The sequence below is a fragment of the Brienomyrus brachyistius genome, chromosome 4 (genome assembly GCF_023856365.1).
Source record: "Brienomyrus brachyistius isolate T26 chromosome 4, BBRACH_0.4, whole genome shotgun sequence".
Classification (NCBI taxonomy): domain Eukaryota; kingdom Metazoa; phylum Chordata; class Actinopteri; order Osteoglossiformes; family Mormyridae; genus Brienomyrus; species Brienomyrus brachyistius.
The window spans coordinates 5152603-5179841 of NC_064536.1; the positions used below are offsets into that span (position 1 = coordinate 5152603).

General features: G+C 45.5%; 1 protein-coding gene across 3 annotated transcripts; it reads left to right on the forward strand.

Annotated features, from left to right (window-relative positions):
- On the forward strand, positions 1 to 26570 carry rb1cc1 (RB1-inducible coiled-coil 1). Of its 3 annotated transcripts, XM_049010655.1 has the most exons (25): positions 1 to 298; positions 848 to 942; positions 1262 to 1366; positions 2099 to 2230; positions 2335 to 2461; positions 3002 to 3172; positions 4357 to 4559; positions 8452 to 8875; positions 9791 to 9961; positions 10469 to 10653; positions 13615 to 13801; positions 13893 to 13974; positions 14142 to 14206; positions 14326 to 14429; positions 14860 to 14986; positions 15185 to 17112; positions 17919 to 18102; positions 19186 to 19294; positions 19535 to 19793; positions 20539 to 20593; positions 20899 to 20946; positions 22183 to 22241; positions 22489 to 22616; positions 24479 to 24549; positions 25610 to 26570. In XM_049010655.1, exons 4-25 carry the CDS (start codon positions 2160 to 2162, stop codon positions 25685 to 25687), a joined length of 4836 nt encoding a protein of 1611 aa, XP_048866612.1. In that variant the 5' UTR covers positions 1 to 298; positions 848 to 942; positions 1262 to 1366; positions 2099 to 2159; the 3' UTR covers positions 25688 to 26570. The 3 variants fall into 3 exon arrangements, with proteins under 3 accessions (XP_048866612.1, XP_048866611.1, XP_048866613.1); XM_049010654.1 differs by lacking the exon at positions 848 to 942; XM_049010656.1 differs by lacking the exon at positions 848 to 942 and having other exon boundaries at positions 38 to 57.
- Positions 26571 to 27239: the final 669 nt, after the last annotated feature.

Here is a 27239-nt window from a genome sequence, read left to right on the forward strand (position 1 = left end):
CAATGCAATGCGCCCGGCGATGACGACAGCAACAAAACACAGCAGCGGAGTCTGCCTGTAAGCTTGGCTGCCGCTGGGGTAAACACTGTCAACGTTACACAACGCCGGGCCCGAAAGCGCTGGCCTGGGGGAGAAAACGGGGATAGCACACCAGGATCGCGTCCAGGGTGATGCCAGCCGGGGGAGTGAGTCGGAAATAACCCCCCGCGTCCGTCGCCTCGTTAGCCGACGTGCTAGCCGGCTAGCCGTGCGCCCGGGCGATCGCGCGGCCAGGAGGATGTGACACACAGCCGCCGAGGTGAGGCTTCCTCCGGCCTCGGCTGTCGCGGGTTCCCGCTTCTCTGTCACGGGATCGTTCATTGACTATTTATATTTATTTTCTTTTATTAATGTGGGCCGAACTGTCTGTGAGGTGTCGGCTTAGCCAGCCTGCTAACCCGTAAAGTGTTGACACTGCGCCCCCAGATAGCTAGCGGGGCTCGCGGGCGCTGTTTATATGACAGCCCAGTATATGACTGTCAGCCCGCCGCCGACCCCTGTCCGCTCAGCCTCGTCCAGGGTGTACGACTGGCCTAAAAAAAATCCCCTTTCGGGACACTGGTAACTTTCCGGGCCGGCCGCGGAGCCGCAGTCGCGCTCGGCTCTTTGTCTGACGGCTCTGCCGTTTGAGGGGGAGGCCTCGCGGGTGTGGAATCCGGGTATTGGAGGGGAACATCATTTTTAAAATGGAAATTAATTTCGATATAATAATAGACGTATAAACATGGAGTGTAGGTGGCTTAGCGCGGATTGACAATCCAAAGACAAAGGAGCAGTACTGTAACCCCCCCCCCTCCTCTTACCCAAGGTGAAGGGAGGCATGGCTGGTCAGCGCGAGCCGGGCTGCGGCTCTGGGATAGAAAGTTACCTGCACTGCTGCAGATCCCCTCACCCTAATCCTAAGTATTCCCCCAACTCTACAGCCGTAACCCTAACCCCGATCGCTGCTCGTGCAAGACTCATTAGGCGTCTACAATTAATAGACGATAAGTAATAGGGGTCACTGACAACCAGAAGTACAATGAAAGGCGCTTTTAAGAGCGATCACATCTCTTTAAAACAATCCAATGTCCATTTCTCCATCGTTATAGGTGTGAATATTGTCTGTCTCGTATGCCATTTTTCTCCATACAGCATTCTGCTTTATTTATTGACAAATAACCTGACGGTCATTTTCAGCGCCGTTGCATTTCCCTGACGATTAATCCGTCTTAAATTACAGATCCCCCTAAGCACACCCCGTATCCATTTTTGATGCGTCTATTGCCAAGGTCCGCTGATTTACCGAGACTCTTTGCTGTAATTAGACAGCATCCTGTGACAGTAGGTAAGTATGATCAGGTCACGTTTATCGGGTTGGGTAACGCAAGGAAGATGTATCACGTGTGTTTTTGAATGTAATTTAGTAGCAGTATTTCCCAGCATGTGTTAATTGGTAGCTTTGCGTGTTATTTTAAAAGCCGGCATCATATTTTGTTCATTAATAGTACTAGTACCGAGAGTGGCAGTTGTGTTTCTACTTGATGCTATATTCAGAAATGTCAGCGCTTATCACGGTAACCGCTTTTTCCCTTATTTGCAAACTTGTGAGGACTTTCTGGAAAAAAACTGAAAAATGCTCATCTGCATGGCGCTTGCCGCTTTTTGAAGGCCATGCTCATGACACTGTTTGGGAATCCACCAGATAATAAGCATTTACTTCAGATAGATATCTTCACCCACTATTGTGCACACTCTTTTCTGGATTCACTATCTTAGCCTCTAAAATTCTCTTGTTGTTAATATAAGTTATTATATCTGATTTCTGTTATTAATGAACGGAGGCCGGTGCTGCGGTGTAAATGTAGCCAGATTTAACGGTATGTAGTAATGTAACATAATATCAGGTTTGCTATAGTAATGTTATGCTATGATAATATGATTAGCTGGTATTTCTTTCCCTTGTAAGTGTTCTCTGGTTCATATATTTTAATGATGGTTTTACTTGCTTGTGTTGTTCATTTGTCCTGTGAAATTGTCTCTTCTGAAATATTTTTCCTTCTTTTTTCCTTTCCTAAAGGAGGTGCTAAGTGACTAAATGATCAAGGAAGGGAAAAGTGAAGATTGTCGGAGAATTCAACATGAAGTTATATGTGTTCCAGGTCAACAACGGGAGCACGCTGACTTTTGATACGGAACTCGCCGTCCAGACGTAAGGCTAGCTTGCCCCCGCCATTGTCGTCACCCACCCCTGGTTGTTCCACCTGCTCCACCTCATTTACTGATGCAGCCGCCCCATATCCGTGTCGCTCGTAGGGTGTTGGACCTCAAGCATGCCATCCAGGCCAAGTACAAGATCGCGGTGCAGCATCAAGTCCTCGTGGTGAACGGGGGCGAGTGCATGGTGGCGGAGAGGCGAGTCTGCAGCTACAGCGCTGGCACTGTAAGCACCCGGGGGGGGGGGGGAGTCACCTGTCCCACTCCCAAACACCCCCACGGGGGGGCGCTGTACATTCCAGTTACCCGGGCCCCATCGGACCACCAACAGTTCTGCCCAAATTGTTTTGCTTCTGAATATGACTTGGCTTTTTCTAGCGTGTTACTGCTTGGAATGGAAATGTACAGAAATACTGGTATACCAGAATTATGCTAAGATCTTTTTTGGAATTGGTTCTCCTTCATTATCTTCCTTTAAAAAAAAGAAAGAAACGTGTCCTTGCATCTTGTTTTTGCTAATTGCTGGAAATGAATAACTTTGATTAGCGTTTAAAGGCAGACATGATGGTGGTATTGATTGCTAGGGAGACTGAAACTTAAGGATATGACTTTTGGTATTCTGTACATTTTTTGAGTTGCTCTTTGAACGCAAATGATTTGCTTGTGGTCGCTGGTCATCACCAAAGGTTGCATAAATTTATATATCCGAGCCTCATTTCCGCTTACCACCTTTTAAGTCTGTTGGATTTCCTGTGCTGACTTCCAGGACACCAACCCCATCTTCCTCTTCAACAAAGAGATGATCTTGTGCGATCGGCCTCCGACCATACTGAAAACGACCTTCTCCATTGAGAATGAGATGGAGCTGAAGGTGGAGGAGTCCCTTATGATGCCGGCCGTCTTTCACACCGTTGCCTCCAGAACCCAGCTTGCAGTGGTAATTTCGTTTTTCCGTCATTCTCTGCAGAAGAAGCCTCTGCACAGCATTATGGTTCGAAGGACTGCAGAAGGACGATTTGTGCCTTTTCTATTGTCTTTCAGTAACACTCATAATCTGGAACGTTAGTCGATCTGTATTCGGAAACATAGAAACCAAAACAAGAAATCCTTTAATTTATTTTCCAGCTGTCGGGTTTTGGCCAATAGTGTTACTTTGTTGTCCTGGTGAGCCTGACATTGGCCGAGTCTCTATGCCTCGGAGGTTCTTTTTTTTCCAAGCCGATTTATGATTGGCTGAGATTTTAACTTGAGCTTCCAGAAGACATTCGGTTCTGCCGAGGTACGGTAGCATCAGAGTTTTGGAGTCCAGCCGTGCCGGAAGAGTATTGTTGAAGGAAACATTGATGTGAAGTGAGGGTGACTCAGTGTGACAGCCAGTCCACAGAGAGAAACATAACACACGTTCGCATGCCTTTAACAATTTAGTCATCGAGTTTGAACAAAAGAAACCTTTTAGATTTTGTCCATCCCAGAGATGACTCAAGCGAAAGTGTTGGCCTACGCTGGTCAACAGCCTTTTTCGACAAATGAATTGCTGAATTCGGACAGTGCTAGCTGTGGTCACATCCCATGCACCTCCTTCTGTAAGACATGGGCTTGCTGTCCGTGTATTTGTTGGTTTTAGCAACGGTGGATCATTTAATGGTTGGCTTGAAAAAGTTAAATCAACCCAATGAAGTTTTATGTCAATAACATACAACCAATGATTTTATTAAGAGGAAAATGGGGCCCATAATTCAGTGAAATTGGCATTTGATATATGAGCCAATTGTAAGTAATGCCGCTGTCAGCAGATGCTGTTATGACATTAGAAGTTAGCTTGTGGTGAAGTTATAGCCTTGTTATTAAGTTTGCAACTCCTCTCTGTTAAAATATTGTGTTGACCGTCTTGAATAAATATGTACCAAATAAGTTGTTTTTAAGTTTACATTCAGTTTGAAGTCAGCTGAATTGGTTTGATCTATACATGCTCTTGGAACTTGCTTAGTCTTTGGCAGCTCATTTATCTCTTTGCTTTGGCGGCTAAATTTTCACAATAAAGGCTTTGGTGTCGCTAAGCAACCGCCTGACTGTCACATGGATACGGTGGCCGATCTCACTCTGTCGCATTTACCCGGGCAGGAAATGTTTGAAGTTGCCAAGAAGCTTTGCTCCTTCTGCGAGCGCCTGGTCCATGACGAACACCTGCAGCACCAAGGCTGGGCGGCCATAATGGCGAACTTGGATGACTGCACGCTGTCCTATCAGAAGCTGCTCTGGAAGTTCGAGAATGCCTACGTGAACTACCAACAGGACACTGAGGACATCAAGCTCAAACTCACCAAGTATGTTCCTTTTCCTTCTCATTAGTTTATTGTTGGCATCCAGGCAGTTTGAATACGCACAGATACAGTACTGTAGAAAAATCTTATGCTATCAGTAAAAATTGTGTTTAAATGATCTTCATGTTGGTGTAGCATTATGTTATGTCTGTCTAAGTGTGTCAGCATAACCATTTCGAATGTGGTTTTTGAATTGAATTGAATTGGATAATCAGTACCTCTGTGTGTAATTTAACTAACTAAATGTAACAAATATATGGAATGGCTGGGGTGCCCCTGAGGAGACGTCTAGGAACCAAAGCATTGTTTATCTCGCCATCCAACAAGAAACCAGTAACTTTTTTTTAACTATAAATTTGCTTTTTCTAAAACGTTAACCGGATTTCTGAGCAAAGCCTTAAGCATTCTCTTTGAATTTTGCACAGTACTGTATCTGATATCATATATTTTCTAAGTAAAGTAGGTTGGCTTTGTGTGTGTCAGTTTTTTTGGGAGATGCTTCTTTGTAGCGAAAATTATAGAAAATACTTAGCATTCAGTAGTGATTAAAGCATATACTTAATGACAGTGAGGGTCACTGTGGATTGATGTGGACAGTACAATTGAGGCATTACCTTGTTCGCTTGTTGCTCAAAGCTCACTCCCATTTGCTCTTGGAGAAGTTACTCAGTCTCGTCACTCAACTGAATTTATTTGAATATATTAAAATGGCTCCTGGGAGTATTTAGAATTTGGTTAGGACAGACAGCGCTTGAGGGTCAAAATGGTTTCTTCAGGAAAGAGATGACAATTGTGAATAGTGGGGAAGTCAAATGAGGTTGAGGCATACCGCCCATAAATATTCAGCATGCAAACAGTAAGTGACAAGAGGCCGGATCAGGTCAGAACAGACCTTGTCTTCCAAAGCCACGGACTCCAGTCTCATTCCTAGATGTTCTCAAGTCTGCTGGGAGTTTTGAGAATGAACACTGAAGCTTTTTCCGCAGATTAATATGAACTACATTTGTATCCAGAGGTGGATATTTAAGTTCCAGAAAGTAAGTACTCTCTTACTTTACTGTTGAGTACTCTCTGAGTGTGACTCCATAAACTCAACTGGTTGGTTGAAACAAAATCTTGACCTGGATTTTACTTTCTGGATCTGAAATCTGTGTTGTTGCGCCTCCGGTTTTTAGAGAAGCTGAATTTGGTCCTCGGGCCGTTGCCTGCTCTTTCTTGCACGGGGTAGCTGCCTGTGGTCAACCGAGAATCACAGCTCCAGTGTAGTAGATGCTACAGTCTCCGGTTCGTCCATCCCCCTGCCGTGGAAGGAGGCCAGACTCACCGAAATGTCGTATCTCACAAACGGAAGGACTCCCGCTTATCTCAGCCCGGATGTCCGTTCAAAGGCATGACTTTACGGCGGCTCTGGGTATTTAGGCGTGAATGTTAATTGTGTGCAGACACTCGGGAGAGGCCGGAGAACTGCCTGCAGAACACCACAGGGTGGCGCTAAGTACAGAAGGCAGACTTGCACACAGATGCATTCAGCTTAGACGGCAGCAGGGGGTGACGTGATGAATTGTTTAATCCCATAGGACGTCTTGCGGCCTGGTGCTCAGTGTGTTGACGTGAGGTGTGCTGAAGAACAGCCAGGCTTGTTTGCAGCCCGGTCCTGTTTCAGGAATGAGCACATATTCTGTGCTCCAGATTCAGATGCACAAGCAGCTCAAATGAGAGCATCTGTTTGGGAAGCGGGGCTTGTGAGGCAGGATCCAACCTGCCATGGGATTCCTGGGAGCAGAGGGAAAATCCATGCTGGCAAGAAGAACAGAAGATCTGCACACATGGAGTGGGGAGACGGGTTTGAATACGCAGTAGCACATTGCTACGTGAATATGCCAGTGGAGGTATCTCTCTTGGGAGCCCTCATTGTGCATTTATTTCAGTGCTCTCAGTGGGCTCTGCCTCTGTGGCCGGATTGCGTCATAAGGCACCTCCACGATGGCGGTTTGTGTGCATCAGCCTCCCGCTGGGAGGGGGTGCCGAGTGTGCCGGGTACTCCCATTCAGCGGGAGGACAGTATGGCAGTTTCTTGGGGAATTCCCAGAATCCCGCTGTGTTCAGTGTAATTGCTTGTGAGCCTCCAAGCGAATCCAATGGTGCGATTTTAGAGAAGGCCTTAAATATGGATATTGTTCAGCATTACGCCATGGTCGTGCTGCCTTTCCCGGTGTGGTGTTCCCGAGCAGATGGAAACTGAATGCGTTGAAACCTTAGAAGATCCTGCAGGCTTGGGGAAGCCGTATTTTCAGTTCTCAGTAAAATGGACGTACAGGATCTGACCTCACATCCAGGCCTGTCCTGGGGCCTTGAAACCCAGCCGCATTTCCAAATGACACTGGCTGCTGTTTGTTGTGGGCCAGCTGTGCTGTTATGCTGGTAAAAACATCTCTGCATTGGTTCAGTCTAAGTGGAACCACATTCATGTGAAAGGAATGACAGCTTATAGACGAAAGAGATTTTGGTATGCATGATGCTTAAATGTGGATGTCATTTTACAGACCTGTTAAAAAGCTGTAATTAGGCCAAGCACTCATGTTTTTCAGTTGGCGTAACATCAGTTTTTAAAAGGATAGATGTCAGAATTTGTTTACGGTATTGCCCATGTGGCTGACGAGTATACATAATTATGAAGAATTAGGCACGTTTTTGACACAAGTTATGCTTAATAGCTTTTAAAACTGGTTTTTTATTCAAGATGGAATGGGAGGTAAAGGAATGTTAATTTTTTAAATTTAGTCTGCGTTTATTTAATTTTTTTTTTTTATAAAGCTTCGGAGTGCTTTTGGAGTGCTTTTAAAAATAATCAAGTCGTCCATATGACATTGGGTGATTCGTTGCACACGTCCCCGGTTGACATATCCAACATGTTAATGCCAAAATGATCACATTTTAAGAAATTTATGCAGCACTGTAAAGGATCCAGTCAAGTCTTCGTCACAAAGACCAAAGCTGGACATGAAAAGCATGCTGTGTCCTTTCCTTTGCGATTTTCAGTGGTCTTCTCACTTCCAGTATCACTCCAGGCGCGTGACGTACCTCCATCCTCTCCTGGGCTGGCTCTTAGGCGTTGGGCGATCTAGTGGATGGAGGTGGGAGCAGGTGGTGCCGTTGATCGCTTGTTTCACACCTTCAGCTGACTGGCTTTCTCATCTTGTTGTGGTTGCTTTGCCCAGTGATTCTTTTGCATAATGCCGATTAAATATCCAATCAACTAGAAATACTTGGATGCATCTTGTCCTTGGAGATTTAAAGTTCAGCACTAGGTGAATTTATTCTGTCTCGGTAACCTGTACAAAATAATTCCAGTGTATTTTTTTTAACGGCATGTTAATCTCACCCAGTTAGATGCCAAATCTGGCAGGGTTACTTTGGTCTGCTGGAGGACAAGCTGGCAGGTATCATACCATATAGGGAGGGAGTGTCACTCTAGCACAGAGCTGTCAGTGCTTTCTTTGCTATCTTTTGCATTCAAAATGCTTCCCCTGACATTTACGGTGGAGTTTCAGGTTTATGCCAGTATTCTTGTATTTTTTTAAGGTGGGGGCATAAGAGGTACCCTATTCATACAGAAGGGCCAAGCGTATCATGAGCCAATAACATGTTTTGAATTAGTGATTGACAGGGAAGGGACACACTGAGGGCCAATCAGAAATCAGCTTTTGTTAAGCCCCGCCCCATCTGACACACGTAAACGTCATCGTGAGCACAGCAGGGGGTGTATCAGGCCGACGGGGTTTAGATGGAGCCTCTCTACGCCGCAGCTCTGTTGGCACATCGCTTGTAGAGACGGTAACCAAGGCGCCGCTGTGCTGACCCAGCGCCCCCATGTGGCTCTCGCCGTCCCACACAGGCTAGGCATCGCAGTGGCAGTCATGGCCCGCATCCCGCTACTGGAATGCCTAACCCGCCACAGCTACCGGGAGAGCCTGGAAAAGTCTGCTTCGCCGTCCTCGCGTGAGGCCACCGCTGATGAGACCGAGGAGGATGAGCGCTCGGTGGACTCGGTGCTGCGCCCCAGCGACGCGGCCATCTCGCCCAGTGGCTCGCACGCTGCCTCCCCCGAGGAGGAGCCGCGGGTTGTGGAGGGCAGCACCGGGGAGGGGAGCGAGATGACGGACAGCAGCGGCTTGAGAGCCGCCCTGCAGGAGGCGGACTCCCCCGAGAGGAGCGGCCCGGCCCAGTTCAACGTCAGCCTACTGGACTGGATCAACGTCCAGGACAGACCCAATGACGTGGAGTCACTTGTCAGGAAGTGCTTCGACTCCATCAACAGGGTGCGCAGACCCCATTTTACTCAGAGTAGATGGATATTTTAGCATGCAGTGTGGAGGAGAAGCAAGGAAATAAAAGCTTCTTGGGAGAGTGTCTGTGTGTAGTTCAGCTCAGTTGCTTAACTGATACCAAGACATTTAAGAAGCTTGCAGCAGACAGATGTTAGTTATGCGTGCTCACTCTGAATAATTAAAGTGTTAATTGAAAAGTAGATTAGTCATTTATATTTTTAAATAGAAGATTGTTATAGAATGTTTTACCACATGTACTTTTTTACAACAGTAACAGTCAAAAGTTTAAGTATGCTTGCCGCAAACCTGGAATGTTTTGAATGTTTTATGTCATCAAAAAGGTGTTCCAAAAAACTAGGAATGATATCACTGTGGGATTCCTCAGGATAGACAGAATTTTCTTGGTAACATGTGCCAAAGGCATGGATTGCTTGTGGTTCGCTTTGTTATGATCCTGTCTGGTTTTGTCTTGATGACGACTGAGGGATTGCACAGTCATCTTTTTGGTATGGCATGTAAAATATGCTATGACAACCATGCTGGCTGAGATTGGCTTTAGATTTGGTAAAGATCACTAGCAAAGATACCCCAGACTCTGACGCTGCCTCCTACATGCTTGACAGTACGAACCACATATATCAAATCTCATGCCCTGTCTTAGAAAGAGGCTATGGTCTGCCCCAATTATTTCAAATTGAGTCATCTGTTCACTGACATCAATTGAAGGCTGACATCCTCTCTTGTTAATAGACAAGTGTAGACGGATTCAAGCTTAGATAATTAGCGTTTCAAGCAGGAGTGCTCAAACATTTGACTGGTAATGCATGCCAGGTTGCACTTAAGTGTAAAACAGAGGTAGACCTCGCAGACGCGTCATTGACGTGGTTCGGCTATTTTTGCCTTCAGCTCGATCCGAGAATCATTCAGCCCTTTCTGGCGGAATGCCGGGATACCATCGCCAAACTGGATAATCAGAACATGAAAGCCATCAAGGGGCTCGAGGACAGGCTGTACGCTCTGGACCAGATGATCGCAAGCTGCAAGAAGTTGGTCAACGAGCAGAAGGAACTCGCTCAGGTCAGCCCGTCATGCCGCGGGTGGGCGGGTGCTGCGGAATTTGCCGGATGTTCATATTCACACAGGTCGCCGTCATCAGCGCCCTCAGAAAACACTTATCCTGTGTGTTCCCCTGTTGAAAGGAAAAGTTCAAACATAAGACAAGCGTGGGATTTCGATGTGAATATGCTACTTAATGCGGTCGTGCATTTTTTATTTTTTTTTTAATATCTGGGTTAAACTTGTTTAATGACCAGCAGATGGCAGTCTTTCACAGAATATCTAGATTCAACAAAGGCTTTATATGTTTAGATCACGCATGACTTTCTTGGTCTCCCTGTAACTACTCTGTTCATGGAGCACTAGAACCATCACTGAGTTTTTATTTTATGAACTACGTACACTGTGTATTTTACCTGTGCTCATTCAGGTCTTAAGGATTGTGTAAAATATCAAGGGGCTTGTCAAGAGAACGTAGCCTGATACAGTATTCTGATGTTAAGTTGACTGGTCGCCGCTCTCCCCCAGGGATTTCTAGCCAATCAGAAGAGGGCCGAGAACCTGAAGGACACTTCGGTGCTGCCTGACCTGTGTCTAAGCCACGCCAACCAGCTGATGATCATGCTGACCAACCACCGGAAGCTGCTGGACATTAAGCAGAAATGCACGACTGCCAAACAGGAGCTCGCCAACAATCTACAAGTTCGACTCAAGTAAGGACTTCCAGTTAGCTTTGATTTATGGTGAATCTTTCCCTTTTTTTTTTTTTTGCGTTTAAGCTTTCAGCTGTGGAAAACTCTGTTTATGCTAATCTAAAATCTAATGCCAGAATTACTGGATGTCATAATGGAATAAAATGTTCAGCGAGGATAAAGTACCTACAGCTTGCAGAGGAGCAGGACAGATTGCTTGTAACTGCACCAGGGTCTTGTTGTAGAGCTCTAACGGATCAACGGAGCGACGTTTGGCTGCTGGCTGGCTGATACTCATAGCTAATGGATAAACAATGTAAGCGAAGTTAACCAGTTAATGCCTGCTGGGAAAATACTCTTGCTAAGAGGCTGAAATAGCCAACTTTTCAGGAACAGAATTATCTTGTGTTTTTCTGCCCATCAACAATGCCAGCCAAAAGTTTTTGCCCACTGTAAGATTTTCTAGATTTGTATGTTACTCACTTAACATTTACTAAAAATGCACTCAATATTCCTTACTGACAAATACACTCGTAGTATGTTCATTTGAGTACCGTAATTAGCACGAAAATGTCATATTTTTGATTCATCAAAGTAACCTCCTCTAGCAGTTATAAAAGCAGAGAAAATTTGAGGCAGCCTTTCTACAAGGGACATTAAATACTGCTCTGTTTCATGGGATGAAGCAGTTAACTAGTGCATTTAAAGGTAAAGGAGAGCCTAGAATTTGACCATGCTGTCACTACACAACCAATTAATAGGATGTCAGACATGCATTTTTACATCCTCTTTCCATCTTATACAGCAGACTTGTTTTTTTTACCCTCATTTTCATTTATAGTTGTTCACTCAACTTTCCAATGCTTATCAAGAACTAAAAATCTACAGTTTATGAAATAAATGGAAAAGTGGTAAAATCTGTGGCATGCAAGAACTTTTGACTCGTTCTGTATGTCCTTTAGGCTCCATGGTGTCTCCGGAACATGTACAGGATAAAGTCGTGGGAAGACAAATGGGTGGAGATGTGGTCCTTTGTAATTGTTAGATAGATTAATACTAAAACACTGAGCATGAATTATGGTGTTTTTTTTTCTTGTTTGGGATTATGTGTGTGACGAGTTTGAGTTTCTCTCTCTCCTGTTACGCCCACAACCAAATTATATGAAATACTTTATTTCCTGGAAGTGGGGAAAAAATGGTGTGTCACTGCATTCTGTGCATTTTATTCCTGGAATGCACAGCAAACTTTTGTATTGTTCCGCAGGTGCACTGACAGCTGGGGGCAGTGCTGGCTTTGTGAGCACAGTGACCTTTCTGTGCTGGGGCTGTGGACATACAACACAGGGACAAGTATCCTATGTTAGACACAATTTGATTAAGCGGGAATAGCACAAAGGATGGGAGCCACTGTAATATCGGAATGGTGGATTGTTTCTGTTCGTTTGGAGGTTTTGGCGTGAGGCTGGGCAATATGACGATTTTATCGGCAATTCTAGGCTTATTATCAGCTAGCTGTCGGCTTAGGCTACACACGAAACAAGATACCAGGAGGCAGGGGCGCTGTAAAGGGGGGGTAAACGATGACGATTCTCGGGGCCCGTGACTGAGAGGGGGCCCAGAGAAGCCCCCAATAAATGTGTTGGGGGCCCTGTCAAGATTCTTTTCATGGGGCCCAAAATCCTTAGCAGCGCCCCTGCCAGGAGGATATGCGATTTGGCTTTAAGTCCAGCCTTTTAACCTGTGTTTCTGACACAGTTTAAAAGGGGAAAAAACATGGCTGTTATAGTGCGACATTTCACAAGCATTGCCCGGTATTGATAGTGTGTTCACCGTACTTGGAAGGTGGGAAGTTCAGTGTTGTCACATTACAAACTTCTTTATTTCAGATGCCTGCCATTCAAGGGAACATCCTGGTGGGGCTTCCCAGTGCCTTTGTGGTTGTGGGGGGGGGGGGGGGGTTGGACAATTATTATTGTTTTTCTTAGTATTTTCTTAATTATAATATCGTATACAGGTACTACTCACTTACCGACAGAGTTCCACTCTTTAAGCGCATCGGTTGATAAGCAAGGAGCATTTCAAGAATACTGTACTGGTAGTGAGTTTGTGTCGACCATCTTTAGATATTGATTTAATATCACCTATGCGCCATTTGTAACATTTTAAGTATTTTTACAAACAGGGATGCACATAACTGGTACACAAGTACGAATTCGCCTTTAAAGCAATACGTGCGGCTGCTGATTATTGTAACAGCACAAATGCACACTAATTTTATGTACGTTTGCGCTATCACAAGAAATTATGCGTTTTCACCTTTATATGCTCTTCGTACTTCATGTGCGGTATAAATGTTAAAATGCATGATACGTGCATATTTGCGCCGTCATAACAATATATTGCTGCACACGTCGCTTTTAAAGGCGAATGGGTACTATCGTACCAGTTATGTACATCCCTGTTTATAAATGTTTTTACAGTAGCATACTCTACAGTGTAATAAACAGAATAGAGGAAATCAGCCCTAATATACATTATTTAGGTTTAAGTAATCATTTTTCTTTGTTCTAAATAATGAAAAGGTCTGAAGGAAACTCCAGCTTGATAACATTTTATTTTAATTTGCACAATTGCTTGACACTGAGATGCTGCGCTGCCGCTTCCACAGCCAGATCTCGTACAGCGTACGATATCAACTGGTCAGAGAGCTGGTTGTAAGTCCGGAAGGTCGTTAATCAGGTAGGTCGTTAAGTGAGGAATATCTAGATAGTTTTTTTTTTTAGATATCGCCCCAGCCCTATTGTAGTGTAGGTTATAGGAGGTTAGGGGTCGTTTGGAATCGATCTCTGTGAAACAGGCCCAGCTGAACCAAAAACGTGGTTCTCAGCCTCCTTTCATGAAATGTCAGGGTGTGACATCAGCTCCTGCCGGCGCCTGGTCCACTTCTCAACTCGCTTCGCATTGTGTCCCCCCGGCCTCTAGATGGTGCTGCTACGTGATGCTTCACGCGGACCAGGACGGGGAGAAGTTGCAGGCCCTGCTGCGGCTGCTGACGGAGCTGCTGGAGAGGGTGCGGGTGGTGGAGGCGCTGGGCACAGTGCCGCAGATGTACTGCCTGGCCGTGGTGGAGGTCGTGAGGCGCAGGATCTTCATACGGCACTACAGAGAGGTTAGCACCCCCGGATCCCAGGCCTGTCTGCTCAGCGCGGCGGCTGCCGCTGCCTCTGGGGGAAGCTGACTCGCTCTCGTTGTGTTTCCAGTGGGCCGGTGCCCTTGTGAAAGATGGAAAGCAGCTTTACGAGGCCGAGAAGGCGAAGAGGGAAACCTTTGGAAAACTCTTCAGTGAGTTATCTTGAAATTCCTGATTTCAGCCGCTCTCTTACACAAGGCTTTGGCACAAACACTTGTGTGTGTTTTTTTTTTTTTTCTCTGAAACAACATGTTCTGGGCACAGTGTGTCTGGGCATATTTTAGCAGCTATCTTGAAACATTTCTTGATCCAATTGCAGGGAAATCTTTTCTCAGAAACCGGTTGTTTCGAGGCCTCGATTCCTGGCCTCCCACGTCATTTTGCGTAAGTGTTTAATGAGTTTACACTTGTCTACATCGTTAATCTGTAAAGTCGTACTAAATCCTCCCGCGTCCCCTCTGTGTGTGGGGTTGCTGAATGTTGATGTCGTTCATGTCCCACAGACACGAAAGCCCCGGAAGTTTGACTTTGAGCTTCCAGATATCTCCCTTGCTGACCTGCAGTATTTGAAATCTTGCTGTCCTGCCGAAGTCCAGCCTTTCCTCAGGTGCGGTGCTGTGGTGATTTTTGGGCAGTCGCACGAGACATCGGCTCCCAGGAAGCTTTGATTTGCACTTACTTGTGGGATGTGTGAAGTGGAAACTCTTTGCACCAAATATTGTTGACAGTGTGATCAGATACCGCCTCAGGAAATTTTATGTAGATAAAGCTATTTCCACACGATCCTGGGCTGATATGAAGTTTTGAATTATATCTTGCCTCTGGAGTGAAGATAAGACCTTTAATTCTCAACTGGTGCAGAAGTACTGCCAACCAAATTGTCAGATGTTGGCGCATGTTATCTCAGCGGACACCTTGAGTTGAATATGAAACTGAAAAGCCATCTTTAAAAAAAATCTGTAATCTTAGCATTCACATTCATAAATTGTGCATTTCATCTTATCTTTATAATCTGATTTTTTTTCTCTCCCCTCCAGTGTCCCATCGCTGTGTGACTTTGAACCTCTCCAACACCACAGTCAAAAGCTCCGCCGGTTGGTTCAGGCTGCCCAGAGTGTCGATGAGATGTCCCAGACCATCACCGACTTACTCAGCGAACAGAAGGTACCAATAAACTAGCTGTAGCCCAACTGTGTAGAACATATAGCCTTTAAGCTGCAGAATGTTCCGAATTTTCTATCGGTGAATCCTGTTTCTGATGTAATTGGTCAGTATTGTCACATTGGATACCACTGATGCTTTTTTTTTAACGTTCTTATCGGAGTTGTGGTGATCTGTGATTTAAAATGCGTTTCCTACCAGGCATCCAGTACCCAGATGGCACAGAGATCCACCGCACTACCACGATCAGAAAGCACAACAGGAACCACCTCTACCTCCCCCAAAACCCCTTCATCTCTCAGTCTCCAGGGACCCCTCTGTCACGCCCTTACAGCTCCTGCTCCCTTGGAGGAGTTATCTCCGGACAGCATCGATGCCCACACGTTTGACTTTGAAACCATCGGACACCCGAACATGGACCCGGTATTACAGCAAGGGTCCCTGGACCTTGACTCGTTAGCGGAGAGCCCCGAGTCAGATTTCCTGTCTGCCGTGAATGAGTTTGTGATTGAGGATAATTTGACGTCCCCAAATCCCATCAGTGACCCAACAAGCCCCGAAATGATGGTGGAGTCTCTGTACTCCTCTGTCATCAATGCCATAGACAGCAAGCGCATACAGGACACGACAACATTGCAAAAGGAGAACTCAAAGGTAGCTGCCTTGAAATTATGCATCGACAAATACAGGTCAGCTACCGAGGAATCGCAAGGCTACCTGAGGAGCATTAAGGAGGACCTGTGCCACTTCCGCGGACTATTGCTGAAAGAGCGGAGAGAGTTCAGCTTTGCCTTGAAATTAATGTCCGTCGACATACAGAAAGTCTTGGATAGCATCCTGCAGTTCCATGAGGAGGACATGAAGAAAAAGCAGCAGGTGGAAATACAGGCTCTCAGAAGAGAGCATGACAAACAATTGTCAGACCTACGAGAAGAATCTGAGGTGAATCAAAACATCATCAAAGACATACAGAGGGCCATGCTTGAGCTGGAAGGTATTGTCGGGAGGAAGGAGAAAGAAATCGCCCAGCTTGAGAGTGAGAGAGAAAGGTCCTCGGAAGCTGTGAGTACCCTAAAGATGGAGCTGCTGGGCTTGGAGCAGAAAATGGCAGATCAGAGTGAGCAGATGAAGACTGTGGAGCTGTCCCGGGACTCGCTTGCTAGTCAGTTAGAGCACCTGCACTTTGAGATCGAACGCAGCCAGCAGAAGATTCGGCAGGAGATGGAAAGCTTGGAGAGGGCTCACCTCCATGAGCTGGAGGAGAGGTTACGGAGGCAGCATGCCATTGAGCTTGAGGAGGTCCGACGTGACGGCCAGGCGGCTCGAGAGCGGCTGGCCGAGGAGAATGTGGCCAAGCTAAAGGAGCTTGTGGATCTCCATGCCAGAGACCTCCGTGAGCGGGAGGACCGCTTGAAGGATCTGGAGCACCGCCTCTCAGAGCTGTCGGACCTGCGCTGCAAGCTGGAGGTGGAGATGGCCCTCAAAGAGTCGGAGACGGAGGAGATACGGCTTCTGTACGAGGAAGCCAAGAGTCACCAGGAGGAGGCTGTGACCTCCCGGGTGAAATCTGAAACAGAAGCCTTCCAGAAGGAGATCGGTGACCTGAAGCGGCAGCTGCAGGCCAAGAACGAGGAGTATGAAGTGGGCCTGGCTGAGCTGAGGTCACTCATGAGGCTGGAAAAGGACCACTGTATCTCCGAGCTTGTGGACAGGCACGAGGAAGAAAGCACGCTACTGCGGAATGAGTTTGTGGCTCTGCAACGGAAATCTGCCGAAGTCGAGATGGGTCTCAGGGAGCAGGTGCAGACGCTTCAGAAGGAGCTGGAGGACAGAAGTGCCACCCTGCAGAGTGAGAAGGAGCAAGAGAGGGTGTTTCAAGAAGAGCAACAGCACCTGAAAACTGTTATCAGTGATCTTCAGGCGGAGAATGAGCTGCTCTCGGAGAGGATAGCTCAGGAGAAGCAGACGGCCCTTCAGAGTCTGGAGGAACAAAAAGATGTGGCTGTGAAGGCCGCTTTGGCAGAGGCCTTCAAAGACTTTGAACTGCAGAAGGCGGCCGTTGAGGAACGACTGTTGGAAAAGATTAAGCAGCTTGAAAACCAACTCCAAGACAGACGGTCTGCCCAAGGGTGAGTGAATGTGTTTCTAGATGAAAGCAGCCAAGCTCAGTTCCCTGGACTTCTTCAAACTGCCATGTTTTGTGCTGAAGTAAATTACTTGCTTTTGCTGACATTAATAAACAAAATTATCAAACGTGCAATAATTCGCCGTAAAGTGAGAGTTTGATTCTCTGTCTTTGTAGAGCATGCATTGTTCCATCTTTCACATTGCTTATCCAATTACAGGATTGCGGTAGTATTAAACCATAAATGTGATAATCCAATGTGCAGTAGTACCCCGTTTCTGCAAGCGCTACGTTCAAAGACCTACTGCGGATGACCGAAGCCACAGATAATAGCAAATCATCCGCGGACGCCATATATTCCATGATTTTTGTGTACGCGCATATGGTAATTGATAAATTATGCACAATATCAATAAATATGTCAGCTGCAGTAAGAGAAATGACGCACGCTGTAGCCTAATTTTCAAGAGACGATAGAGCAGTGAAAAAATATATCAAAAAAACATTGTTACACGTCTTACTTTTTTTTCGGACTGTGGTAAACCACATAACTGAAACTGCAGTCATTGAAACCGCAGATACAGAGAGCCTGCTATACATTGTAGAAAGGATTCTTATAAATTGCAGTCCTCATTGCAGTAATGGTACTGCTGTGTCTTGGGTGCTGAGAGCATGTTTAAAATGTTTGAATGAATTTTATGGGATATGGGTGTGACCCTGTCGTTCATGTGTTGGTCTTGGTTGATGATGCTGGACTGTTGCTGAAAGTCTCGACAACTTTCGGATTCACTGACGTTCCCTGATTTGCAGCCTGGTGGCGCCATTGGGACCGACCGAGGACAGACCGGCCGAGCGCTCGGGCCCTATCAATCCTGACCTTGAGGAGAGGCTGCAGGAGGAGAGGCTTTCCCTCCTGGCCCAGCTGGAACTCCTGGAGAAGAAGAAGAACGAGGAGATACAGAACATGAAGACATCGCTCATCGCCGAGCAGCAGGTGAGAAGGTCTCCCGGTCAAAAGAAACTTAGCCCTGGCGAGCACATGACCAGTATACTGCTAGCAAGAATGAGGTTGGACACCCTTGCCCTGGGGAGCACATGATGGCTAATGAACTGCTACCTCGCTGCCTGCTTTAGATCTTGAACGTCCCTAATAGCTTAGCAGCAGTCATACTCATAGGCTCCTACTGTGGTGTACATACCAGTTCAGGTTTGCATTGACGTTCCTATTGGTTGCTAGATTTGTGCGTTCAAATGCTACAATACCCTGGTTCCTGTTACAGGTTTGAAAAAGAGCTATTAAATCCTTTGGGGGGGCGCATGTATTGGGATGAAGTATACCATTTGTGCGCATTGCTATAGGGAAAACTCTGCAAAGCAAATAAATAATGCAATTGGATCCAAACAAATGTATCACATGACAAACATGGTCAAAGACAAGAGGGTGATAAAAATGGATGGAGCTTCTCATAGGAAATCCTCGTTAGGACTCCACTAAACGAGTTTAATCAGCCGGCTTGATGGGAGACGGCCCTTGAGGGAGAGTGATCTGAAAGCGTGTGTACATTCAGTCATTAACATGGTCTTTGTCGCTGAAGTGCTCGAAAACCCTCAAATCTAATTAAGGGCGACATCCAAATGTATCACCGCGCCGAGCGAAATCAGAGTTGAGGCTCGGGAACGGGATATGCAGAACGTGGTTAGAAACAATTTGCAATCAACAATCAGAAAAATTCATCATCATACATCTAAAAGCTGAAATGGGAAAACCGAAATGGTGTCTGTAAAATTCGAATCAGTTGAATAAGTACAGTTTTTTTTTTTTTTTTTAAAGATTCTACCTTTATAGCTAAGTTTATATTAAAATGGGTCCATTTTCTCTTGCTTTTGCATTAAATTATATATTTTTAAACCTTGGATATCACATGTTGTTGCAAACTATTCGTATAACGCTTCAGTCTAGGTGTAGACTAGCTACACATTTATTGGAATTTTTTGTGACGAGATGGTTCACAGGAATTCTCTTAGGACATTGATCTGATTCATATGTGTTTGTATCTTGCGCCTTGGCGGCCTGCAGACGAACTTCAACACCGTCCTGACAAGAGAGAAGATGAAGAAGGAGCAGATGATCAACGAGTTGACGGAGAAGCTGAGAAAAGTCACCCAGCAGCAAGAGAAGGATAAAGGTCTCTCAACTTCATACCAACCGGGTGTTGATTTAGTGGCGGCTTTACGGTAGCTGTTATATCACAATTTATATGGGATGTATTTGGAGGTAGCAGTTTTATTTGTGTGGTTGAGCTGGAATCAGGTGACACACGAGCAGGATAAGGAATAGGGTGTAGTATACTTGCGTGCCATCTGTCGCAGCACTTGGCCGGCCGGCTTTTTAGCGCCTTGTCAATAAGCTTGCGTTTCGGCCACAGGCCTGATCGAGACCCTGCAGGAGGACCGAGCCAGTCTTCTACAGGAGAAGAAGCAGCTACAGGAGGAGCTCGGCCGGTTGCGCAGCTCTGCCATGCTCTCGTCTGCCCACTTTATGGGCAACCTGCCCCCTGCTGACACCCCAGGGGCTGCCGCGTCTTCCGAGGCACCGCTCGACCCGGACCGGTTCGCCTCCGTGGTGCCGACCCATGAGGAGGAGAAGGTGGACTCGGCTGTGGAGGCCAGCATGATGACCGTACAGTAAGGACAATCCACATCCCCATTACCCCCCCCGTGTCCAAGAAACGATGCTCAGAAGATGGAGTTAAAAAAAAAAAAAGGACGAACTTGCTAAACGTTAGCTGTCACACCTCATGATGACATGAAGGATGTACCATTTGGGTGTTCTCTGTATTTTAGGTCCTACCGCAAAGCACATTCCAGAGAATTTCTGGAATTCTTGTGGAGCTTGATAGAGCTTTTGCCCAGTGGTACAAGGAGATAAATTACAAAGTGTAAATCAGTGAACAACCTAAGGAAGGATATTTGTGCATGGGAGTTTTAGTGGTAGGTTTGGCACCTGTTAGAGGCGTGGCTAATTATTTGAGCCTTGCACGTTGCAATAGGATAATGTTCCGCTTGAGCAAACAATCTTACTTGCAGGACAGGTTTTAAGCTATCATCCCCACTGAGTTTCCCAGTGGTATGGTCCTTGACCTGGGGATTACCATTGTCCTATCAACATTCACCTGTTCAGTCCCAGAATGGACTCTTTGGCCGTTGTAGTTAGTGCTTTCAGCTATACAAGCTAACACATTTTAGCTTTTTGTTAATGGAGGGTGCAATTTATGAGAGTCAAATGTTTCTTCCCTGTCTTATGTATAGTATAATATTGCTTTGCAGTCCTGATGTTCTTTGTCTAGTAGAGCAACAATGGGAAAGCCAGCTGTAAGACTCTAGGTCAGGCAGCTTGTGTTAACGATGTCAATCTGTTCTGTCATTCCAGTGAGAATATCCTACTGCTGTCGGAGGAAAAACGACGCATTCTTTTGTTGGAAAGGGTGAGTTTTGGGTTTGGGAAACGTTTGAGAGCACAGATGTGGGGAAAAGTCTGCGATCATGCGCCGGAGTCATTTATAAAACGTGTTTTGTTATGCACTTATTTTGCAAATGATTGAATTTGATTTATCTTCTCTTAATCTGCACATAATGAAGGTCCGTACGGTCCCGCAGAATCGGGTCGTCCTCTCTTCTGCGAACGGTCCGCCTCTCGCAGTAGAGTTTGATGGATTAGTGTCGTGGTCAGAGTTCACTGTGCAGTATTTCACTGGAAAGTGTGTTTATGCAGATTCTCTTGGTTTTTCAGACCTTGCATATGAAAGAGGAAGAAAACAAACGCCTCAGTCAGAGACTGGTAATGTCCAAATTCACTGCATCACTGCAAAAAAAAAAAAAAGACCATGTTCATCGTCGCGTTAACGTATTCACTATTTTCCCTGCTTTTTCCGCAGTGGATTAAAGTGGTATTATTAGTATTATGTTTCATGATTTTACACCCCTGTGTTAGCCATCAGGGTGTAAGACCTGATTTCCTTTTAACTTGTTCGATGTTTGTTTTGCAGAAAGAGAACAGTTTCCCTCGGTGTTAGACAGCACCGTCATTAATATTCATGGCGATGGCCATTAGATAGCTTTTAATTTCGCAATATTAATTTAACAGATGTAGATGTAGGCAGTCATGCATTTGCGATGTGGGACGAAGTCCAAATCAGTGTGAAATATAGTTAAGTTTCATTTGGCATGTACCTCCATATTATTTATAAGGACAAAATTTGCCAGTAACGCAGACCGCAAAGCTACATAATTACTGTTGGATTCCAAATTAGTTGTCTCCCAATGCAAGATTAACTTCCAGATTTATTTGGCAGCTCCTATAAGAACAGAGAGCAGTGTCATTGTTTTATGTACTGCGGTCTTGACCGCATTATAACCTATATGGAACGGGGTATATTCCATGTGTCGCCACTTGGTGGGAGCATTACCCAGTTCTTTAGGAAGTATAAATTGGTGAGGATGTTAGACTGGTTTTCAAGCACTCAGAGTAACTTAGAGGTTGTATATTACTTAACTCCATGGATGTATGGCAGTTGCACTCAGCTGTATTTTGGAATTTTTAATAGAAACAATGGGGGGAGGGGAATTTTGCATTCTTTGCAAGAACGAACGTTACTGTTGTACTGATGACAACGTGATCACTTGAAGCATGAGTGTAAACAGTGGGAAAAAAATTGTGGTCTGTGATTGGCTTCCCAGCCAGTCACTGTGACATGTTTGCAAAAAAATAAAAATAAAATCTTTTAACAGATGCTCATTTTCCTCCCTATCCTCACTGTAGCAAAAGCCACAAAATTGTTTTAAAATTGCCGGATGATAAATGTCAGGTGAATGCCAGTATTGATTTTCGCCCTCACTGATGGTGAAGTCATGCAAATTCAAAAAAGGAGAAACCTTCATTAGTGAAAGATGCTTCATTGCTGAAAGGTCCTTTGTAGTTCTTTGGGACTACGACGCGCGTTTGACTATAGCTAACAAACAGCTAGCTGTTAACATTTCGTAATTGTAATGATGGTATCTGTTTTATTTTTTAAAGATGTCCCAGAGTATGTCCTCTGTATCTTCCCGACACTCTGAGAAAATTGCTATAAGAGAGTAAGTACCCTACGTCTAATGTCATTTTTAATGGGGACTAAGCTTTAGCGATAACGATTACCTGTCTTTAGAATTCGGTGTGGCTTGAATAATTAATATTTACGGGAGTCTTTGTCCCACATACAGGCTTTTTTTTTTCCCACATGGCGTGCGAGATGCTCCTGTTCTAACGCTCAGACTCCTATATTCTGATTCCTGTTTGTCCGGAAGTTGCTGCCTTCCCTTTACCGGTTTTTGCTCCGCCCAGATTTCAGGTGGGAGACTTGGTGCTGATCATTCTGGATGAGAGACATGACAACTACGTCCTTTTCACCGTGGGCCCCACCCTCTACTTCCTCCACTCCGAATCCCTCGCTGCCCTGGATCTCAAGCCAGGTACATTGTCAGCGGCCCTCGCCGCCGCTTCTGCTTGCGCCGCCAAGCGTGCCGCCGCAGTTGCCCCGCGTCCAGCCAGCCGTGACGGCAGGCGACAATCCGTCCCCATTTAGCCATCTGATGGTCCGCGTCGTCGGCTACGCACTCAACTCGCCACGCCGTCTGGCCTTTGATAGCCTTAGCGGGTTAACATGAACAGGCGCTTTCTGCTTTCAGGTAGCTAGACATTTGTCGGTAGCACATGTTGCTCTATGGGAGTGTAATCGGTAGCAAACAGGCCACGCTTAGCAGTCTATCTACAGTTCACCTTTCGTTCTTGTAGCTTGTAAAGCTGTATAAACCACGGTATTTATTTGTTTGTTTATTTTCCAATTTGGACCACCATAAAGTGAAATAAGGAATCTGTCGTGCTTTTCTGTTGGCTAGACCTATATTCCAAGTGGTTCATTGAACAAAAAGTCAATAAATCATCCGGGTGTTTACTCACTGCAATGCACGTTTACAAGGAAATTATCACATGTATAATTTCCAAAGGGAAACAAAAAAAAAATTAATTCAAAAGAGAAAGTGTGTTTGGAGGGGAAAAAGTCAGAATTATTCTCTGAGCCCTTCAGAGAAAGTAATCGGATATTATTCCCGGACAACAGTGTCTGCGAATGTACAAATTGCGCACCGCAAATACAATTATAAACAACACAAGAGTCTCTTGTCCATGGCCGTCAGAGACGGGGGGGGTCAGTGATCGTGGTCGTGTGGTCCACGCTGGGAGGATGGAGGCCCCCATGGGGGTGGAGCGGGACCCTGGGCTTCCCGGAGGCAGGGCGGGCCGCTTGTGCTCGGAGCCGAGGCAGGAAGTCCCGGTGGCCAGGGGTCGGCACCTTCTAATGTCACTTCATTATTTAGCTTCTAGAGGCTGCTGTATAAAATGACCTGCCTGGCTCCCAATTATATACTCTAAGCGCTGACACAGACAGGTGTCTCACTAAAGCGGATCAGGCCACGGACCCGGCTGGCGCTGCAGTTCTGGAGAAGCTCCCGGCAGGGAAATCCATGCTGAGCCCGGCCCGCGCTGCCCGTGAGCGAATCCTGCAAATCGCTTAAGTCCGCCAGCGGTTGAAACCTGCCGCCCGTTACAGTCAGAAGGCGGGTGGGAAGCGTGCTGAACGTGCAGTTTTTTGGTCGTTTCATGTCCCCCCCCCACCGTTTACAATCTAAACATGGCCGTGTCAGAATTTCCGTTTTATTCATGACCACCTTGTGGCGGAGCTGCGCGTTCTCTTGCTGTGGCCAGAATGGTGTTTCCAAAACCGGGGACCAGCTGCCGTTCCCATGGCACATGCTGCTGCGGTGGCCGAGAAGAGCAGATTCGGGGATGTTCGGTGGCAAGGAATGAAAGGATTCAGTTCAACACATTAACCGGTGGTGGTGGTGGTGATGACGACGATAATAATAATAATAATAACCGCTGTCCTATGTTTCTTGCAAATTAGTTTTTGTGTTAAGTTTTTATTTTTAAATATAACTTCAAAAAAATTACAGGCAATTAAAATAAATCACTGCTTTGATATTGTCGCTTGTATTTCCTCTGCGTCCCACCCACCCAAACCTTTACGTTGTAGCTAGCCGTGTTTATTTTAATTGGCGTGGGGGGGCGAGGCTGTGATGCCGGTACTTCAAACACAGCCGCACGCCGTGGAGAGGTCACCGCAGTCGAGTGGCTCTTGGCCTGACGGGTTTGTCACGTTGATCTCCGAGCGGTCGCTCGGGCGTCGGGTCTCGGCAGATGCTGCGTGTCAGTCGCGTTAAAAGTGCTGCCATTTTTTATTTTTTAATAAAAAGTATGTTTCTGTCCCTTTTTCCAGCATCAGGGGCTGCCAGACGACCCTGGGTTCTTGGGAAAGTGATGGAAAAAGAATATTGTCAGGCGAAAAAGGTAGCGTCACTTTTTAAAAAAATCATTGAAGAAGCAGGACGAATGTTGATGTCTGTTTCCTGTTAATACAGTATGAGTGTGCTCTCGGACAGTTTTAAAGTTTTCGCATAAGTTGCTTGAAAGTGTATCCTCAATTCGTGCCGTCAAACCTGTTTATGGGAGTCATCGGTCTCCGTTTGTCGAGCCATTCTCCGTTTCCCCCCGAATTTCGGGTTTCGTTTCGCGCTTAATCAAGTCACAATAGACACAGCAGTGCAACGTGTCAATCGCTGTTCCCACAAAGTAAAACACTCTTCCGTTATTGGGTCCGCAACATCGTTTTGATCTCATTACAGTCTGAACATGTTTACAGCCTTTTGAATTAAACCTCTGTGCATGTGGAAAAAAAAAATCACAATTAGGAAAATATCTGCAAAGTAATGAGCAGAACACTGTTATGGATAGTTTAATTAGTCCAGCTGTGTACTGTGGAAATCTCCGTTTGAAGGATGACGATAAAGATAATTACAGCATCATTTGGAACAGAGCATGGTGTATATCTTTCTGGAATTGTTTGTTTATAGGATTGTCTGTCATTGATGTGAAATCTTACTATGAATGAAACATTACCCTCAACCGGTGAACTGGTCCAACCTATAACATAGCCTGCTTATTATCTGACAGGATCTGACACAGTGGCCAACGGCTTTGGTGTAAGGTATAGTTTGGCCATATTTAGTATCAAACAATTTAGGAAATATGATATGGGTATTCGTTTCAATGTTCGTTTCGAAGACTTTGTTCTGTTCCCCAAGTCCCAAGCGAACATGACTCATGAGTATGGCTATTATTTAACATAACTCACTGTTCACTAAGAAGATTGGAACCGTAACAGAACTGCAGAAATTATAAAGTTAAATGAAAAAGATTACCCCATTCAGCTTTGGTTGCCTGGGTCTTGTGGGTCCCTGTTTCTGTCTTGTCCTCATCCAGCTGTGCATAGCCTCAAATAATTTCCGTTACTGCTAGGTGAGCGTGAGGAACCAGCCTCTTTATGCCTAAAGTTTTCCTCTCTCCTCAGGCTCAGAACAGATTCAAGGTCCCCCTGGGTACCAAATTCTACAGAGTCAAGGCTGTACCCTGGAACACAAAAGTATAATCTGACTGTGAGAAGGAAATGGGAGTTTGTTTTGCTTACGTTTTTAAAATGCATCTGGTGTTGTTCATAAATCTGTTATAAATCAGCCACTGCATTAGCAGGAATAAAATCATAATCATCACGTTTTCACTTCTTTTAATAGCAAATGAGAACAAATTTGTTTGTTTTTGTTTTCTTTTTTAAAAACCCAGGATATTTATAATTGTGGACCAAATTTTAATTTAATTTACTTTGGTTAGGGCATGTCCTATACATACCGGCTTTGGTGCCATTCAAATTGTCTGTATAATAAACATAAGTATTTGAATGTTGCGTTAGTTTCGTTATGACTGGCGCTTGTCTTTTGTGGAAATTCTCGCGATCAGCTGCGATGTTCTTTAATGTTCTGGAAGTTCACATTTACCCTAAATGTTTATGGAGGAATGTTCATGGCATGTTTGACCCGTTTGCTTCCTCTCATCAGAATCTCCAGATAAATGTGGTCACTGGCTATGTAGGTTCATGCTGTTTGTTTCCCACAGCACAGTGTACTGGCCCTCTGTTAATCAAAAAGAAAAATGAAACGAAAAAAGGAAAATGTATATTTCGAAAGGCTGGGTACGGCGGTCTTCACGCAATCCTTTAAAATGCACTTTCAGAAGATGACAAACACTGCTCCCATGAATTCAGAAAAAGGGGTCTCGTTCCGCTCATAACATGACGGCACAACTTCCCTTGTCCATCGAACGTTGGTATATAGGAAATATTTCATATTCGTGCTCTTGTGTTTCATTATTGGATAAATATTTCATTGTACATTACCCATCAAGTCATACAAGTAACAATAAATGACTGTATTGTAAAGGAATATAGAGTTTTGAAACAATAAAGGTTTGATCCCCGATGTGTCTTTATCTACGGTTCCTGTGTCGTACGGCCTTTTACACACAAGTAGCCAATGAGACGTTTCCATAGCTATGAACCATGCTGCATTAACGGATTACCTGGGATTTTTATAGGGCTGTTTTATAACGTGTTTTATGGCCTCATCAGTGACTCAGAGCCAACTGTTTGGCCAGAGTGAGGAGACGGAAGACTTGAGCCCCAGCTGTGCGGCGTTATGGTTTTTCTGATGTTGGGGAAAATGGTCTCCCCGGGCAGCGACGCAGCGGTGGACTCGCTCTAGTGAGAGTCCTATCGCTGTGACCCCCCCCCCCCCCCCCCCCCCGCTCCCCAACACCGTGGACTCCAAGAACCGTCCGCGATCCACATTAAAGAGTCACTATAAACTGCCGCTGTGACTGGGCACGCTCACAAAATGGACTCAGGGGGGTCAGGAACAGAGCAAATTGCCGTGTTAAAAGACGCAAAGGCAACTGAATCCCCCCCCCCGCCCCCCCCCGCCTTGCTGCCGGTTGCAGATGTTCCCACAGTAAAAGTTTACCCACTTAAACTACTTGGCTGCCGCCCTGCCGTCCTTCAGGAACATTTACATAAGTTCCCCTCCGCGGTACTAGCCATCCAGGTGTTCCCTAGCCGGGACTTTGCATGTCGGTTGTTGTTTTGTGTAAGT